The sequence below is a fragment of the Lissotriton helveticus genome, chromosome 1_2 (assembly GCF_964261635.1).
Source record: "Lissotriton helveticus chromosome 1_2, aLisHel1.1, whole genome shotgun sequence".
In the NCBI taxonomy this organism is placed as follows: domain Eukaryota; kingdom Metazoa; phylum Chordata; class Amphibia; order Caudata; family Salamandridae; genus Lissotriton; species Lissotriton helveticus.
The window spans coordinates 366429706-366449251 of NC_136058.1; the positions used below are offsets into that span (position 1 = coordinate 366429706).

At 47.3% G+C, this 19546-nt stretch overlaps 1 protein-coding gene across 1 annotated transcript in view; it reads right to left on the minus strand.

The window, feature by feature from the left end:
• LOC144803894 (uncharacterized) overlaps positions 1-19546 on the minus strand; it is a 250413-nt gene that overhangs the window by 127787 nt on the left and 103080 nt on the right. The window contains exons 8-9 of the mRNA XM_078671883.1: positions 9560-9714; positions 8411-8472 (exon numbers count right to left, since the gene is read on the minus strand). Of these exons, the coding sequence (XP_078528009.1) occupies positions 8411-8472; positions 9560-9714 (217 nt within the window). The remainder of the gene's footprint in view (positions 1-8410; positions 8473-9559; positions 9715-19546) is intronic.

A 19546-nucleotide genomic window follows, 5' to 3' on the forward strand; every position in this document is an offset into this window, starting at 1 on the left:
ATCAAGACAGTAATGGGGAGTAAAGGTATGAACTGAACGCCATGTAGCTGCCTTACAGATTTCTGCCATAGAAAAATTTCTAAGGAGAGCTGTAGTGGAAGCTTTCCCTCTTGTTGAATGAGCCTTCGGTCTTCCTGACAAAGACCTGTTGACAACTGATACGCTAGGAGAATGCAAGACACAATCCATCTGGATATGGACCTCTTGGAAGCCGCAGAGCCCGTATTAGTAGGACCATAGTTAATGAACAAACGGTCTGAGTGTCTCAAAGTCTTTGTTCTGTCCAGATAAAACTTAAGAACTCTCTTAAGATCTAAAGAGTGTAGAGCTCTTTCAGGAGGATTGGTAGGATTTGGGAAAAAAGTCGGCAAGGGTATAGTCTGATTAATGTGAAAATCTGACACTACCTTGGGCAAAAAGGTAGGATGCGCCCTGAGTACCACTCTATTAGCATAGAACACAATGAAAGGTTCCTTGCAACACAGAGCCTGGATCTCGCTCACTCTACGAGCAGATGTAATGGCTACAAGGAACTCTACCTTCCAAGTTCAGTGTTGCAAGGAGGCCTTATGTATAGGTTCAAAAGGAGCACCCATTAACTTAGTTAACACCACATTAAGCTCCCAAGGTGGGGAATGTGACCTGACTGGCAGATACACCTTTCTTAAACCTTCCAGAAAATCTTTCACTACCGGCATCCTAAAAAAGGAGGTCTGAGTAGGTGATTTCCTGTAGGCCGTGATCGCTGCAAGGTGGACTTTAATAGAGTTAAACTGAAGACCAGACCTCGCCAAATGTAACAGATAAGGTAGAATCACCTGTTCCTGACCATGTATAGGATCAAAACCATTGTTCTCACACCACAGAAAAAATTGTTTCCATTTAAAACCATATGATTTCCTTGTAGAAGGTCGTTTCGCCTCTTTAAGGATATGCATACACTCTGGATTCAACTGCAAGTGTCCATACTGGATGACTTCAGGAGCCATGCTGCCAGGCGTAGGAATGACAGGTTGGGGTGGAACACTCTCCCCTTCTGCATGGACAGAAGATCCGGGCGACACAGCAAACTCCTGTGTGGCACTTCCGACAACTGAAGGAGATCTGGAAACCACCATTGGCGTGGCCACTCAGGAGCAATCAGAATCATCCTGGACTTGGTTTTGTACATCCTGTTGATTACTGTTGGCATTAATTGGGTCAGAGGAAAAGCGTACAGTAAGTTCTGACACCAGTCTATCAAAAGGGCATTCCCTTGAGACCTGACCTGGGGAAACCTGGACGCGAAGACGGGGCATTTTGCGTTTCCCGCGTCGGCGAACAGGTCGATATCTGGAATTCCCCATGCTTGAAAAATACTGTTTGCGACCTCCTCGTTGAGGACCCAATCATGAGCCTCAACGAAATCCGTGCTGAGGAAATCCGCCTGCGAGTTGAGGGACCCGGGCAGATGAACCGCTGTTATCGACATGTCTCTCGCCAGTAACCAATTCCAGATGGTATGGGCTTCCATGGAAAGAGTCCTGGACTCTGCTTGTTTAAATAATACATTGTAGTTGTATTGTCTGTTTTCACTAGGAGGGACCGAGACTGGAATGATGGAAACAGGGACTTGAGAGCCAGATGAACCGCCCTTAGTTCCAGCAGGTTGATGTGATAGCCCTTCTTGGAGTCTGACCATATCCCTTGTACTTGCAGAGGGCCCATATGAGCACCCCAACCCTGGAGAGAGGCGTCTGTGATCAGAGTTTGAGTAGGAGGATCTTGATGAAATGGCACTCCTTGCATTAAGTGGGACCTCTTCATCCACCATCGGATGGAATCTTTGGCGGACTGATGAAGGAGTATTCGATCCTCCCAGCACCCCGTACTCTGTCTCCATTGATCCTCTAAACACTGTTGCAGAGGACGCATGTGCAATCTTGCGTTTGGAACTATGAAGATGCATGACGCCATCGATCTCAGGAGAGAGGAAACTTGGCGAACTGTCCGGGAAGTGGCTTGAAACAGAAGCTGACATTTTGTCCTGATTGATAACCACCTCTCCTCCGAAGGACACAGGTTTTCTTTTTCTGTGACCAAGAGAGATCCCAGATAGTGGATTTGCTGGGTTGGGTTCATTATCGATTTCTTGAAATTGACCTGAAGACCCAACTTGTGCATGAGGTGAAGGCATATTGAAAGATGATCTTCCAGAAGAGATGGAGATGAACTTTTCAGGAGCCAGTCGTCCTAGTAAGTATATATGAAAATCCTCTGTCTCCGAAGGAAGGCAGCTACCACCGCCATACACTTTGAGAATGTTCGGGGAGCTGACTTTAGTCCAAACGGAAGTACTGCACACTGGTAGTGATGAATAGACACTTGAAATCTGAGAAATTTGCGATGCGTCTTTGAGATTGGAACATGAAAATATGCATCCTTCAGGTCGATGGAACACATCCAGTCCCCCTGATGTAACTGGGCAAATATTTGATGGAGTGCTAACATCCGAAATTTCTCCCTTCGAATGAATCTGTTCAACAATCTTAAATCCAGTATAGGTCTGAATTCTGCATTGGGACCTTTCTTTCTCACCAAGAAGAAGCGGGGGTACAGACCTTGGTTTCTCTGCGAAAAAGGAACTTTCTCTATGGCGTTTTTGCACAAGAGGATGTCTACTTTTTGTAGACTTTGATGAAAAACTCTCTTTGGATTTATGACAGGAGGAGGTAATTTGAATTTGAGGAGATAACCATTTTGGATTATGCCGATGACCCACCTGTCTATTTGTTAATCTTCTCCACTTGTCCAAGTACCGGAGTGGACCACAGCTGTGGAGGAAGTTCTTTCTAATTGCTTCTGAGGCTGTTTGGCAGCAGAGGACTGCTGTCTATTTCCTCCTCTGCCTCGCCCAGACTTGCGCTGTTGAAACTGTGACCTCTGTTGAGACTGGCCCTGGTTTTGAGACGACCAGTTTGATGTTTGCTCAAGCTGTTGAAACAACCTCTTGTCATAGGGGCGAAAACGACGGCGGAACTCTTTCTTTTTCTAAAGGCCACCCGCTTTTAGAGTGTCAAGCTCTGCTTTCATTTTGATCATCTCATCATCCGCATGAGATCCAAATAATGTTGTCCCGTGGAATGGCAGATCGACTATTTTCCTTTGGGCATCTGGCTTAAGGCCCGTGAGGCGCAGCCATGCCGACCTCCTAGAACATATGCCGTGGGCATAACCATGCGCTGCAAGATCCGCAGAATCAGCTGCCGCACTTATACTTTGATTTGCAACCAAACCACCTTCTTCCACAATCTCAAGGAAATCCTTCTGGTCTTCCTTAGGCAGCTTCTCCGCAAACCTAGACATAGAGTCCCATACGAGGCGATCATAGCGACCCAGCAAAGCCACAGCACTGGCCACTCTCATGACTGATCAAGCCGTGTTACACATCCTCCGCCCCAAGGAGTCCATGTTTTTACTGTCTTTCTCTGGCGGAGCAGATGAGAAAGACGTAGCCGAGTGAGCCTTCCTGGCTGCCGCCACTATAAGAGAATCTGGAGGTGGATCTGTACGCAGGAAAAGAGGATCTTGATCCGGTGCTTTATACTTTTTTGCAATTCTTGAAGGTCCTGAACCCACCGTAGCTGGTGTCAAGAACGTCTTCATTGCTGGTTCCAACAAACCAGGCACCAACGGAAGAAGAGGTCTAGCAGAGGATTTATGATGTAGAGTTTCAAATATGACAGAAGACTTCACAGGAGGCACTGCCATCGTTATATTGAATTTGCAAGCCCCACGGCACAATACCTCATTGAAAGTTCCCAGATCATCCACCGGAGATATCCTGGAAGTTGGTGTTGATGAGATCGTGGGTGAATAGTCTCTGTAAGACGACCTCGATGGAGAGGAAGAGGCATGAGATCTATGCCTTCTCTTAGGAGTAGAAGACCGATGAGACCGCCTGCGCTCCCTAGAATGCGAACGGCTCTTCACCGGAGATCTAGATCTTCTCAGAGAACCACCAGCCGGTGGTCTTGAAGCTTCCATTGTAAGAGGCCTGTCATTGGGCCTTGGCTGCATCTTCCAATGGCGTATGCTTTCCAGCCATCTAGGAGACATGTTCACAGGAGGTGTTCTACGCACCGGAGAGCCCTCCGGGGTAACCTGCACAATCTGAATTCCCATTGAGGAACAAGACTCTGAAGAAGAACTCCGAATAGACTGTAGAGATCTTGAAACCGCCTCTCTGGGGACCAATTGTCTCTCCCTTGACGTTGAATGTCTCAACGTCGAGCCAGAATGCGCCACAATGGAAGATTCTTTATGCGGAGAGGCTCTGACTACTGAAGACCTGTCCACAGATGCCCTCGACGTCCGGTCTTTTGACGTAGACCTTGGAGGGTAAGCCAAAGCCCTCGACGCCGGCTCCGACCTCGACAAAAACCTATGAGAGGTCCGAGAGGCCGATCTAGAATGACTCGACACCGACCGTGAAGCAGGTGGCGGAGACCTCGATGTCGACTTCCTCAACGTCGGTTGCCTTTTCGCCGTCGAAAGAGCCCTTTCACGCCTCGAGCCAGAGGCATGTCTCGACGTCGACCCATGTCTCGACGGCGACCCTGATATTCTTCTTTTCTCAGGTCTCGAGGTCGTACCTATATCTCTCGATGTTGATCTCACTTTCTCTCTCGACTTCGCTCTCACGTTTCCTCTCGACGTCGACCTTACTCTCTCTCGAGGACGTATATCGTCTCACTCTCGCCGTTGTTCTTACAGCAACCGACACCAAATGCCTCAACGTCGACAAGCTTCTCGACGGCGACCTCGATCTCCGCTTCGATGTCGACTTGTGCCTTAACGGCGATGACTTCAACATCGATGTACTTCTCTCCATTGGTCTCGACGTCGACATACCTGACGGCGATCTAGATTTTGACGTCAAACTCACTTTCTTCAACGTCGAAGCTTCCTGATGTTGTTTTTTCTTGTTTTTACCTTCAGGAGAAGCAGATCTTCGACGTTTTGCAGAAGAAGAGGGCCTTCCAGATGACAACTCACTTCTTGCCCCCTTTTCATGATGTCTTTCTCTCTCCAGAAGTCCCAAAAGATGAATTTTCTCTCTTTCTGTCAAGGTTCTTCTGGAAAGCTTGAGGCAATGATAACATTTTTCCACATCATATGTGGAAGGTAGACAAACCACGCAAACAAAATGGGGATCTGTTTTAGACATCTTCTTCCCACAGGAAGGACAGTTGTAGAATAAAGGTGGCATAACTGACTAAAATAATTCTGAAGAATTAGTCAGAAAAGGTAGAATATTGCCACCACCAGCATATACTGTCAAATAAGACAGGGAAAAAACAAATTTTGACTGAAAAACAATCAAATTCAGCAGAAGCTCAAGTTCCAAGTTCCTCACAGAACAAGCCGGAAAAAAGAACTGACCTAACTGTCACCTGTGGGGCATGATGGGAGCAGAGTTCCCCTGGAGGCCTTAAATTCTCTGAGGCCTTAAAGGCGAGGTGTCAGTCTGATTTTCTGTACAGGGATATTTTTTCTATATGCAGCCTGCTTAGGCTAATTGCCTTTTATTACAGGTTCTTTGATGAAAATAAAAGGTTTTGCTATATATGGAATGCATTTTAGGCTCATGCCTGTTTATTGCATTGTTTATATGGTGTATTTTCATGCTGCAGAAAGTATGTAATGATGGCCTTATTAGCCTATAGGTTGTGGTTGGGCTGCATATTATTGGTTTATACATGTATATGTGTATAATTTGTTTAGTACTCAATACTATTTTTTATATTTTTACACATATATATGTATTTGGTTATGTGTTCCAGGTTCCCGCTCATGGGTGGAGATTATTCAGTGCTTATGACTATTAATGAGTATCCCCTGGAAGAGAAAGTGAGTATTGTCTACAAGGTGTTCTCTTGTAATATTGATGAAAATCTTAAAGGCACTTTTTACATCTAACCAGTGAGTCTGTCTTCCTCCTTAGAGGGGTGAGGTGGAGTGACGAATATCAGCAAGGTGATGTTTTGCTCAACTAGAAAGGGAGTCACCACTTTTGGATGAAAGTAGCCTCAGGTTCTCAAAAGCAGTTTATCTGTGGTGCATGGTGGGTTGACAGAGAGGGCTTGCAAGTTGCTCACCTATCACATTGATGTTATGGTGACAAGGAAAGCTGTCTTGAGTGCAAAAAGCCGTAGAGGATAGGTGTGCATAGGTATGCATAACAAGCAATGTAAGAACTAAACTTAGGTCTCACTGGGGCATAATGGTAAAGCCAAAGGGGGGCACAGCAAATTAAAATGTTCCTGGCCAACCACAAGAAAGCATGTTGGCCTGCAATAGAGGGACGTAGAAATAAGCACCAATGGTATCATCCAGTGTACAGGGTCGAGGGCAGACATACCTGGGTCTTTAAATTTGACCTTCCGCAGGAAGGGATTGAGAGATCAAAGATTCAAAATAGGACAAAGGTCTTTCTCTTTCTTCGCCACCAGGAAGTAGCGGCAATAGCAACCACAACCTACTTCTGCTGCTGCCACCCTCTCTATGGCTCCTTTGGGTAGAAGGTCCTGCGCATCCCACTGCAAAAGGAACAGCTGGCCTTTGTCAGGTGAAATGAGGGTGATGGAAGGTATGGCAGGTAACTACAAATCATAAGGCGTAACTCTGCAGGACAATTTGCAGGACCCACTTGTCTGAAGTGACTGTTTTCTACCATGGCAGAAAATGTCTGATCCTGCCTCTGACAGGGTGGCTGTGTGTCAATAAAGACATGTTTAGGGGAGAGGATGTAGCCTAACGGCTAGGGCGGTGACCTCAAATCTGAAGGAACCGGGCTCGTGTCTTGGCAATGATGCTCAACATCCTGTGATTGTGGGTAAATCACTTAATCTCCCAGTGCCTAGCAAACATTAATGTGCCCTCATGTAATACAACTGGTGCTCATGTAAAGTGCTCTGATACCTAATACCTTTGGGTCAGGTTCGTGCTTGGAGGGAGTAGAGGACTGCAGTGGCATTTGGCATTGGTGCGGTTGCAGAAATTGTATCAAGCTAAAGGGCCTAGGGAGGGCAGACCTACTAGTGGTAGCCCAGTTGGGAAGCGTTGTGGTTCCTTGGGGCCTGAAGGAATGTCAGAGGGAGCTAATAACATGCTAAATAAGTGTAGCATGGCCTCACAAAACTCTTCTCTTTGTTATGAAGTTGCCGTTGCCTCTGGGAACTCGGGTAGCCACTGAACAAGGTCTGAATCGACTCTGAGGATAGATTGCAGAACCGAGACTGGGAGGCACATTGACACCCTTGCACCTTCTCTGGAGATCATGAGTAATGAAAGGAGGTCGAGTTCTTTCACTTCTTCTTAGACTTCAACTGCGACAAAGATCTGTGACGGGAACAACTTCGGGAACTTGAATGGGATCCTCTCTTGGACCTTGACTGGTCGGGGCATGGAGTCTTTCAGTATTTTGTAATATAGAGCTTCGCTTCCCAATCCTGAATGACCCTACAATGAATTAAGGCATATTGACTGCAGCCTTTGGAGTTGTGACCTGACCCCAGACACCCTAGGCAAACCTGATGGGGATTTATCAAAGACATTGGTTTGCAACAATTACTACATGGTTTAAACCCTGTAGTTTTGAGTGGTGATATTTCCTTTGCACACTGGTAGTATAATTTTAGAAAGAAAACGGTCTCAAAGAAAAGAGAGGTAGCTCCAGATCCGCATCTGCAGCTGTGGAAATAAGGGAAGTGACATCGGCGCATTTAGGTGGCTCCTATATACAAATCCACATGTTACTTCTGGAGTGGAATGACGCAGCTATGGAGACACATGACCCACTTACTGGTGCGCAGGGGTACTGATGCAAATTTTGCTGATCCATTCTGATACCTGGCGGAAGCTTCAAAATGTGATGAATTTGCGGTTAGAAGTCTCTTTCAGGAAATTAAGATTTCTGGCCAGGGGTTGGCAACTAGCCACTAAGAGTTCCCACACACTAAGGAAAAACACACACACACACATAAATTCAACCCAACACAGGTAGGTAAGATAGTCCGCAGTAAATTTCGAATAGAACAACATAAGCATTGCATAACAACATAGCAGAATGCAACAGGCATGACATCTGACACACATCTGACACACATCTGTGATCAACCTTTATGTCAGCCATCACTTTGCACCCAACTGCATCATCCACCACGAGATGCCACAAAACTAACGCAACTCCTTAGACATGACATTGCGCACAGGTACAACCAAAAGCAAATAAGACAATGGCGAGCGACACAGGTAAAGTGAATGTAACAGTAAGAATGCTGGGCACTCGCAGACTGTGGCAGCTTGAATCACCTTGCAGACATGGGCTGTGGGGTGGTGGAAAGGAGGAGCGATGAGCAATCCTTACCTGAAATGACAGTTCTCCACTCTTAGAAGTGACGGAAAAGACTTCTTGAGGATGGCCTCAATCTGAAATGAGACACACAGGACAACTATAACACATGATCTGTCACAAGAGCAGCAAGTACAGGCAATGTGGAGAGGAGTTAACCTAACGGCTAGGGCAGCCAATCTCGAATCTGGGGAGCTGGGTTTGAGCCTCGGCAATGACGCTGAACATCCTGTGATTCTGGGCAAATCACTTAATCTCCCTGGGCCCGATTCACAGAACGAACTTACGACAAAATCCTAAACTTACAACTTTTGATAATCACAGAATGCACTTACGATTTTCGGTATACACAGAATAAACTTGAGAAAAACTTAAGACAGACTTAAGACTGACTTAAGACTGACTCAAGACAGACGTAAATTAGGATTCTGTCTTAAGTCTGTTTTAAGTTCATTCTGTGAATACTAAAAATCGTAAGTTCGTTCTGTGAATCGGCCCCCTAGTGTCTAACAAAAATCATCAATGTGTCCTCATGTAATGCAACTGGTGCTATGTAAAGCGCTCTGATACCAGATTTGGGTCATGTTCGAGCTATATAAAACTCTATAAAACAAAAAAATAAAAAATGTGCATGGGGTTAGTGTCAGCATTAGAGGGACAGTGACTGCAAGGAGCCTTGCTTAGGGGGTAGTGTCATCCTTAGTGGGGCAGAGTATACAAGGGGGCACGTCAGGGGGTCAAGTCAGCATTAGAGGGGCAGTTAGTACAAGGAACCATCCTCAGGGGGTAGTGTCAGCTTTAGAGTGGTAGGCAGTACAAGGGATCTTGATAAGGGGGTAGTCTCAGCTTTAGAGGGGCAGTGAGTACAAGGAACCATGCTTTGGGGGTAGTGTCAGCATTAGAGTGGTAGGGAGTACAAGGGGTCTTGCTTAGGCTGTGGTATCAGCATCAGAGAGACAGTGAGTGCAAGGAGCCTTGCTTAGGGGGCAGTGTCAGCATTAGAGGAACAGTGAGTACAAGAAGTGTTGCTTAGTGGGTAGTGTCCGTAAGGTATAATGGGGAATCCCAGTGTCCCTCAGAACCTGGGTACATAAGAAAAATCACTACAACGAGTTCTGTTCGGTCCAACAATTGCTTAGTACTAGGAAAAAATTAATTTCTTACCGCTTGTAATGTCTTCTGACAGCGCTCCTGATACTGGGTTGACGTAGTGTTGGCGTATAGCGGGTTCCAAGGATCTGTAAATTTGGATTTCACCGCCCTTCTAGCAGTGCTTGCATAGGCATGGGTAGTTGTTGTGGCTGTGGTGGTGGTCACACCTGTAGGAGTAAATCAGAATTCATGATTAATGCTGGCCTTCCCTCCTTCCCTCTGCTTCCTGGCAGGTGGGCCTGAAGGTGGCTTCATTCTGACCTTTAGGGCGCATTATCTTCAAGTTGTTTTGTGTTACTGTCACATCTCTCATCACAGCTGACGTGTGAAAAACGACTTCACAAGAGCTTACATCATTGAGGTATGATCATCATTGCTGAGGTATGAAGAATTACTGGCATAAGAGTTTACGTCACCGCCCAGGTATGATCGTCATACCAACAATTAGACTAATTACTGTCATCAGATCTTACATCACCTCTGAGTGTTACTGTCAAATCTCTCATCATAGCTGAGAGATGAAGTGTTACTGTCACAAGAGCTCACATCATTGTTCGGTCGGATGATCATAGATGAGTATGAAGAATTGCTGTCATAAGATCTTACCTCAGCACTGAAAGCAAGGTGAATGTATTTTGTGGAGTTGGTAAAGGAAGCAAGGAGTAATGTAAAGTGTGATGGGGCGAGTGTGGAGTTGGTGAGGGAATCGGGAAAGCAATGGTGGATGTATTTTGTGATGGGGCGAGTGTGGATTTGGTGAGCAGAAGAGAGGAGTCTGCATACTGTGATGTGTTGAGTGTGAAGTTGGTGAGGTGAGGCGAGTATGGAGTTGGTGAAAGGAAGCAAGGGGTAATGCAAAGTGTGAAGGGGTGAACGTGTAGTAGGTAAAGGGAAGCAGGGGATGTATACTGCGATCAGTAGACTGTAGAGTTGGTGAGGGAAAGCAATGGTGGATGTTTTTTGTGATGGGGTGAGTGTGGAGTTGGTGAAGCGAAGCGGTGGATGTATACTGTGATGGGTTGAGTGTAGAGATGGTGATGGAAAGTGATGGTGCATGTATTTTGTGATGTGTCGAATGTGGAGTTGGTGAGGGGGAGCAATGTGGCTGTATACTGTGATGTGTCAGGTGGGGAGCTGGTGAGGTGGTGCGAGTGGGGAGTTGGTGAAAGAAAGCAAGGGGTAATGCAAAGTGTGAAGGGGTGAACGTGTAGTAGGTAAAGGGAAGCAGGGGATGTATACTGCGATCAGTAGACTGTAGAGTTGGTGAGGGAAAGCAATGGTGGATGTTTTTTGTGATGGGGTGAGTGTGGAGTTGGTGAGGGGGAGCAATGTGGCTGTATACTGTGATGTGTCAGGTGGGGAGCTGGTGAGGTGGTGCGAGTGGGGAGTTGGTGAAAGAAAGCAAGGGGTAATGCAAAGTGTGAAGGGGTGAACGTGTAGTAGGTAAAGGGAAGCAGGGGATGTATACTGCGATCAGTAGACTGTAGAGTTGGTGAGGGAAAGCAATGGTAGATGTTTTTTGTGATGGGGTGAGTGTGGAGTTGGTGAAGCGAAGCGGTGGATGTATACTGCGATGGGTTGAGTGTAGAGATGGTAATGGAAAGCGATGGTGCATGTATTTTGTGATGTGTCGAATGTGGAGTTGGTGAGGGGGAGCGATGTGGCTGTATACTGTGATGTGTCAGGTGGGGAGTTGGTGAGGTGAGGTGAGTAGGGAGTTGGTAAAAGAAAGCAAGGGGTAATGCAAAGTGTGAAGGGGTGAATGTGTAGTAGGTAAAGGGAAGCAGGGGATGTATACTGCAATCAGTAGACTGTAGAGTTGGTGAGGGAAAGCAATGGTGGATGTTTTTTGTGTTGGGGTGAGTGTGGAGTTGGTGAAGCGAAGCGGTGGATGTATACTGCGATGGGTTGAGTGTAGAGATGGTGATGGAAAGCGATGGTGCATGTATTTTGTGATGTGTCGAATGTGGAGTTGGTGAGGGGGAGCGATGTGGCTGTATACTGTGATGTGTCAGGTGGGGAGCTGGTGAGGTGGTGCGAGTGGGGAGTTGGTGAAAGGAAGCAAGGGGTAATGCAAAGTGTGAAGGGGTGAATGTGTAGTAGGTAAAGGGAAGCAGGGGATGTATACTGCGATCGGTAGACTGTAGAGTTGGTGAGGGAAAGCAATGGTGGATGTTTTTTGTGATGGGGTGAGTGTGGAGTTGGTGAAGCGAAGCGGTGGATGTATACTGCGATGGGTTGAGTGTAGAGATGGTGATGGAAAGCGATGGTGCATGTATTTTGTGATGTGTCGAATGTGGAGTTGGTGAGGGGGAGCGATGTGGCTGTATACTGTGATGTGTCAGGTGGGGAGCTGGTGAGGTGGTGCGAGTATGGAGTTGGTAAAAGAAAGCAAGGGGTCATGCAAAGTGTGAAGGGGTGAATGTGCAGTAGGTAAAGGGAAGCAGGGGATGTATACTGCGATCAGTAGACTGTAGAGTTGGTGAGGGAAAGCAATGGTGGATGTTTTTTGTGATGGGGTCAGTGTGGAGTTGGTGAAGAGAAGCGGTGGATGTATACTGCGATGGGTTGAGTGTAGAGATGGTGATGGAAAGCGATGGTGCATGTATTTTGTGATGTGTCGAATGTGGAGTTGGTGAGGGGGAGCGATGTGGCTGTATACTGTGATGTGTCAGGTGGGGAGCTGGTGAGGTGGTGCGAGTGGGGAGTTGGTGAAAGGAAGCAAGGGGTAATGCAAAGTGTTAAGGGGTGAATGTGTAGTAGGTAAAGGGAAGCAGGGGATGTATACTGCGATCGGTAGACTGTAGAGTTGGTGAGGGAAAGCAATGGTTGATGTTTTTTGTGATGGGGTGAGTGTGGAGTTGGTGAAGCGAAGCGGTGGATGTATACTGCGATGGGTTGAGTGTAGAGATGGTGATCGAAAGCGATGGTGCATGTATTTTGTGATTAGTCGAATGTGGAGTTGGTGAGGGGGAGCCATGTGGCTGTATACTGTGATGTGTCAGGTGGGGAGCTGGTGAGGTGGTGCGAGTGGGGAGTTGGTGAAAGGAAGCAAGGGGTCATGCAAAGTGTGAAGGGGTGAATGTGTAATAGGTAAAGTGAAGCAGGGGATGTATACTGCGATCGGTAGACTGTAGAGTTGGTGAGGGAAAGCAATGGTGGATGTTTTTTGTGATGGGGTCAGTGTGGAGTTGGTGAAGAGAAGCGGTGGATGTATACTGCGATGGGTTGAGTGTAGAGATGGTAATGGAAAGCGATGGTGCATGTATTTTGTGATGTGTCGAATGTGGAGTTGGTGAGGGGGAGCGATGTGGCTGTATACTGTGATGTGTCAGGTGGGGAGCTGGTGAGGTGGTGCGAGTGGGGAGTTGGTGAAAGGAAGCAAGGGGTAATGCAAAGTGTGAAGGGGTGAATGTGTAGTAGGTAAAGGGAAGCAGGGGATGTATACTGCGATCGGTAGACTGTAGAGTTGGTGAGGGAAAGGATGGTGGATGTTTTTTGTGATGGGGTGAGTGTGGAGTTGGTGAAGCGAAGCGGTGGATGTATACTGCGATGGGTTGAGTGTAGAGATGGTGATCGAAAGCGATGGTGCATGTATTTTGTGATGTGTCGAATATGGAGTTGGTGAGGGGGAGCGATGTGGCTGTATACTGTGATGTGTCAGGTGGGGAGCTGGTGAGGTGGTGCGAGTGGGGAGTTGGTGAAAGGAAGCAAGGGGTAATGCAAAGTGTGAAGGGGTGAATGTGTAGTAGGTAAAGGGAAGCAGGGGATGTATACTGCGATCAGTAGACTGTAGAGTTGGTGAGGGAAAGCAATGGTGGATGTTTTTTGTGATGGGGTGAGTGTGGAGTTGGTGAAGCGAAGCGGTGGATGTATACTGTGATGGGTTGAGTGTAGAGATGGTGATGGAAAGTGATGGTGCATGTATTTTGTGATGTGTCGAATGTGGAGTTGGTGAGGGGGAGCAATGTGGCTGTATACTGTGATGTGTCAGGTGGGGAGCTGGTGAGGTGGTGCGAGTGGGGAGTTGGTGAAAGAAAGCAAGGGGTAATGCAAAGTGTGAAGGGGTGAACGTGTAGTAGGTAAAGGGAAGCAGGGGATGTATACTGCGATCAGTAGACTGTAAGTTGGTGAGGGAAAGCAATGGTGGATGTTTTTTGTGATGGGGTGAGTGTGGAGTTGGTGAAGCGAAGCGGTGGATGTATACTGCGATGGGTTGAGTGTAGAGATGGTGATGGAAAGCGATGGTGCATGTATTTTGTGATGTGTCGAATGTGGAGTTGGTGAGGGGGAGCAATGTGGCTGTATACTGTGATGTGTCAGGTGGGGAGCTGGTGAGGTGGTGCGAGTGGGGAGTTGGTGAAAGAAAGCAAGGGGTAATGCAAAGTGTGAAGGGGTGAACGTGTAGTAGGTAAAGGGAAGCAGGGGATGTATACTGCGATCAGTAGACTGTAGAGTTGGTGAGGGAAAGCAATGGTGGATGTTTTTTGTGATGGGGTGAGTGTGCAGTTGGTGAGGGGGAGCAATGTGGCTGTATACTGTGATGTGTCAGGTGGGTAGCTGGTGAGGTGGTGCGAGTGGGGAGTTGGTGAAAGAAAGCAAGGGGTAATGCAAAGTGTGAAGGGGTGAACGTGTAGTAGGTAAAGGGAAGCAGGGGATGTATACTGCGATCAGTAGACTGTAGATTTGGTGAGGGAAAGCAATGGTGGATGTTTTTTGTGATGGGGTGAGTGTGGAGTTGGTGAAGCGAAGCGGTGGATGTATACTGCGATGGGTTGAGTGTAGAGATGGTAATGGAAAGCGATGGTGCATGTATTTTGTGATGTGTCGAATGTGGAGTTGGTGAGGGGGAGCGATGTGGCTGTATACTGTGATGTGTCAGGTGGGGAGTTGGTGAGGTGAGGTGAGTAGGGAGTTGGTAAAAGAAAGCAAGGGGTAATGCAAAGTGTGAAGGGGTGAATGTGTAGTAGGTAAAGGGAAGCAGGGGATGTATACTGCAATCAGTAGACTGTAGAGTTGGTGAGGGAAAGCAATGGTGGATGTTTTTTGTGTTGGGGTGAGTGTGGAGTTGGTGAAGCGAAGCGGTGGATGTATACTGCGATGGGTTGAGTGTAGAGATGGTGATGGAAAGCGATGGTGCATGTATTTTGTGATGTGTCGAATGTGGAGTTGGTGAGGGGGAGCGATGTGGCTGTATACTGTGATGTGTCAGGTGGGGAGCTGGTGAGGTGGTGCGAGTGGGGAGTTGGTGAAAGGAAGCAAGGGGTAATGCAAAGTGTGAAGGGGTGAATGTGTAGTAGGTAAAGGGAAGCAGGGGATGTATACTGCGATCGGTAGACTGTAGAGTTGGTGAGGGAAAGCAATGGTGGATGTTTTTTGTGATGGGGTGAGTGTGGAGTTGGTGAAGCGAAGCGGTGGATGTATACTGCGATGGGTTGAGTGTAGAGATGGTGATGGAAAGCGATGGTGCATGTATTTTGTGATGTGTCGAATGTGGAGTTGGTGAGGGAGAGCGATGTGGCTGTATACTGTGATGTGTCAGGTGGGGAGCTGGTGAGGTGGTGCGAGTATGGAGTTGGTAAAAGAAAGCAAGGGGTCATGCAAAGTGTGAAGGGGTGAATGTGCAGTAGGTAAAGGGAAGCAGGGGATGTATACTGCGATCAGTAGACTGTAGAGTTGGTGAAGGAAAGCAATGGTGGATGTTTTTTGTGATGGGGTCAGTGTGGAGTTGGTGAAGAGAAGCGGTGGATGTATACTGCGATGGGTTGAGTGTAGAGATGGTGATGGAAAGCGATGGTGCATGTATTTTGTGATGTGTCGAATGTGGAGTTGGTGAGGGGGAGCGATGTGGCTGTATACTGTGATGTGTCAGGTGGGGAGCTGGTGAGGTGGTGCGAGTGGGGAGTTGGTGAAAGGAAGCAAGGGGTAATGCAAAGTGTGAAGGGGTGAATGTGTAGTAGGTAAAGGGAAGCAGGGGATGTATACTGCGATCGGTAGACTGTAGAGTTGGTGAGGGAAAGCAATGGTTGATGTTTTTTGTGATGGGGTGAGTGTGGAGTTGGTGAAGCGAAGCGGTGGATGTATACTGCGATGGGTTGAGTGTAGAGATGGTGATCGAAAGCGATGGTGCATGTATTTTGTGATTAGTCGAATGTGGAGTTGGTGAGGGGGAGCAATGTGGCTGTATACTGTGATGTGTCAGGTGGGGAGCTGGTGAGGTGGTGCGAGTGGGGAGTTGGTGAAAGGAAGCAAGGGGTCATGCAAAGTGTGAAGGGGTGAATGTGTAATAGGTAAAGTGAAGCAGGGGATGTATACTGCGATCGGTAGACTGTAGAGTTGGTGAGGGAAAGCAATGGTGGATGTTTTTTGTGATGGGGTCAGTGTGGAGTTGGTGAAGAGAAGCGGTGGATGTATACTGCGATGGGTTGAGTGTAGAGATGGTAATGGAAAGCGATGGTGCATGTATTTTGTGATGTGTCGAATGTGGAGTTGGTGAGGGGGAGCGATGTGGCTGTATACTGTGATGTGTCAGGTGGGGAGCTGGTGAGGTGGTGCGAGTGGGGAGTTGGTGAAAGGAAGCAAGGGGTAATGCAAAGTGTGAAGGGGTGAATGTGTAGTAGGTAAAGGGAAGCAGGGGATGTATACTGCGATCGGTAGACTGTAGAGTTGGTGAGGGAAAGGATGGTGGATGTTTTTTGTGATGGGGTGAGTGTGGAGTTGGTGAAGCGAAGCGGTGGATGTATACTGCGATGGGTTGAGTGTAGAGATGGTGATCGAAAGCGATGGTGCATGTATTTTGTGATGTGTCGAATGTGGAGTTGGTGAGGGGGAGCGATGTGGCTGTATACTGTGATGTGTCAGGTGGGGAGCTGGTGAGGTGGTGCGAGTGGGGAGTTGGTGAAAGGAAGCAAGGGGTAATGCAAAGTGTGAAGGGGTGAATGTGTAGTAGGTAAAGGGAAGCAGGGGATGTATACTGCGATCGGTAGACTGTAGAGTTGGTGAGGGAAAGCAATGGTGGATGTTTTTTGTGATGGGGTGAGTGTGGAGTTGGTGAAGCGAAGCGGTGGATGTATACTGCGATGGGTTGAGTGTAGAGATGGTAATGGAAAGCGATGGTGCATGTATTTTGTGATGTGTCGAATGTGGAGTTGGTGAGGGGGAGCGATGTGGCTGTATACTGTGATGTGTCAGGTGGGGAGCTGGTGAGGTGGTGCGAGTGGGGAGTTGGTGAAAGGAAGCAAGGGGTAATGCAAAGTGTGAAGGGGTGAATGTGTAGTAGGTAAAGGGAAGCAGGGGATGTATACTGCGATCAGTAGACTGTAGAGTTGGTGAGGGAAAGCAATGGTGGATGTTTTTTGTGATGGGGTGAGTGTGGAGTTGGTGAAACGAAGCGGTGGATGTATACTGCGATGGGTTGAGTGTAGAGATGGTGATGGAAAGCGATGGTGCATGTATTTTGTGATGTGTCGAATGTGGAGTTGGTGAGGGGGAGCGATGTGGCTGTATACTGTGATGTGTCAGGTGGGGAGCTGGTGAGGTGGTGCAAGTGGGGAGTTGGTGAAAGAAAGCAAGGGGTAATGCAAAGTGTGAAGGGGTGAACGTGTAGTAGGTAAAGGGAAGCAGGGGATGTATACTGCGATCAGTAGACTGTAGAGTTGGTGAGGGAAAGCAATGGTGGATGTTTTTTGTGATGGGGTGAGTGTGGAGTTGGTGAAGCGAAGCGGTGGATGTATACTGCGATGGGTTGAGTGTAGAGATGGTGATGGAAAGCGATGGTGCATGTATTTTGTGATTAGTCGAATGTGGAGTTGGTGAGGGGGAGCGATGTGGCTGTATACTGTGATGTGTCAGGTGGGGAGCTGGTGAGGTGGTGCGAGTGGGGAGTTGGTGAAAGAAAGCAAGGGGTAATGCAAAGTGTGAAGGGGTGAATGTGTAGTAGGTAAAGGGAAGCAGGGGATGTATACTGCGATCAGTAGACTGTAGAGTTGGTGAGGGAAAGCAATGGTGGATGTTTTTTGTGATGGGGTGAGTGTGGAGTTGGTGAAACGAAGCGGTGGATGTATACTGCGATGGGTTGAGTGTAGAGATGGTGATGGAAAGCGATGATGCATGTATTTTGTGATGTGTCGAATGTGGAGTTGGTGAGGGGGAGCGATGTGGCTGTATACTGTGATGTGTCAGGTGGGGAGCTGGTGAGGTGGTGCGAGTGGGGAGTTGGTGAAAGGAAGCAAGGGGTAATGTAAATTGTGATGGGGTGAGTGTGGAGTTGGTGAAGGGAAGCGGGGAGATGTATACTTTGATGGGTCAAGTGCAGAGCTGGTGACGAGAAGCAAGGAAGCTGCATCAGAAAATGGCAGATACCATGAAGGCTATGAAGTCTTATGTATGATGATAATTTGCCCCAGGATTGTATGCTCTTGGGACTTCATGAGCCATACTGGTGAGCTCGAGGGATTTACCAACACAGGGTTAGGCAGGGAAGTAGGACAGACCCAGAGAGGTAACCTCCCAGTTCCAATCGGGCTGCCAGCTAAGCTTTTCAGAAACTGTGAAATAAGGGTTGCTGTCTCTATGCATTTGTACAAGGAAGCGTAGGTGTATGAGGGTCTGATGTGAGATGATGCTGATATCAAAAGAGGTGAAACTGAGGGAAGGGTACTTCTTACTACACAGGCCACTGTTGCCTAGGTATCCTAAGCTGGATTTCAGAAGGCTGCATGAGGCCTTGAGTTTAGCACTGGCTGCAGAGACGGTTTTTGACTTCCTGGACTAAGAATTTCTGGGTGATGCAGAAACTGAACATAGGGCTGGAGTTTTTGCAGTTTGGCCAGCAGCTGCACTAGAACCTACTGGCGAGAGGGAGGGCAATGAGGGTGATACTCTTGGTCTTTAGAGTGAAACAGGGCAAGACTTCATCAGAAGGGGAGTCTACGGGACCCTGTGCTGGAAGGATTTGTATGGCCGCGAGGGAGGAAGCCGGATGGTATGCTGGCACATGAAAGAGAACCTCATTGGAGGGACCCCATGCTAGTAGCTATGTTTGGCGAGCTTGGCAGAGATTCTGGAATCAAGATCATTGGGAAAATCAATTTTGTGTTCTATGCAGGGATCGCCGGATGCAGTTCTGCATAGCTGTTGGCTCAAGGGTGAGAGGGAATTTTTTTTTTTATCTAAGTAGAGTAGTGGCTAGAAATGAGACTCACTTTGTCAGGCAAAATGTGTAAGCAAGGTCTGCTTCACAGGACAGGGTTGCCACTCAGTAACAGCAAGGCCAGCTCTGTTCTAGATTGCCTCTCTACCACAGGTTCCGTATGTAATCCACACACATTCCCCATGTAATAAACACAGTTTCCGTATGTAATCCACACAGTTTCTGTATGTAATCCACACAGTTTCTATATGTAATCCAGACATTTTTCGTATGTATTCCACACAGTTTCCGTATGTAATCCACACAGTCCGTATGTAATCCGCACATTTCCAATATGTAATCCGCACACTTTCCCTATGTAATCTACACAGTTTCCGTATGTAATCCACACAGTCCCTATGTAAACCGCACATTTCCAATATGTAATCCACACACTTTCCCTATGTAATCTACACAGTTTCCCTATGTACTCCACACAGTTTCCCTATGAAATCCATACATACAGTTACATACGGACTGTATGTAATCCACACAGTCTGTATGTAATTCACACACTTCTAATATGTAATCCACACAGTTTCCGTATGTAATCCACATAGTCCAAATGTAATCCACACACTTTCCATATGTAATCCACACAGTTTCCGAATGTAATCCAGTTTCCGTATGTAATCCATATGTACTCCACACAGTTTCTGTATGTAATCCATCCAGTTTCTGTATGTAATCCATACAATTTCCGTATGTAATCCACACAGTTTCTGTATGTAATCCACACAGTTTCTATATGTAATCCAGACATTTTTCGTATGTATTCCACACAGTTTCCGTATGTAATCCACACAGTC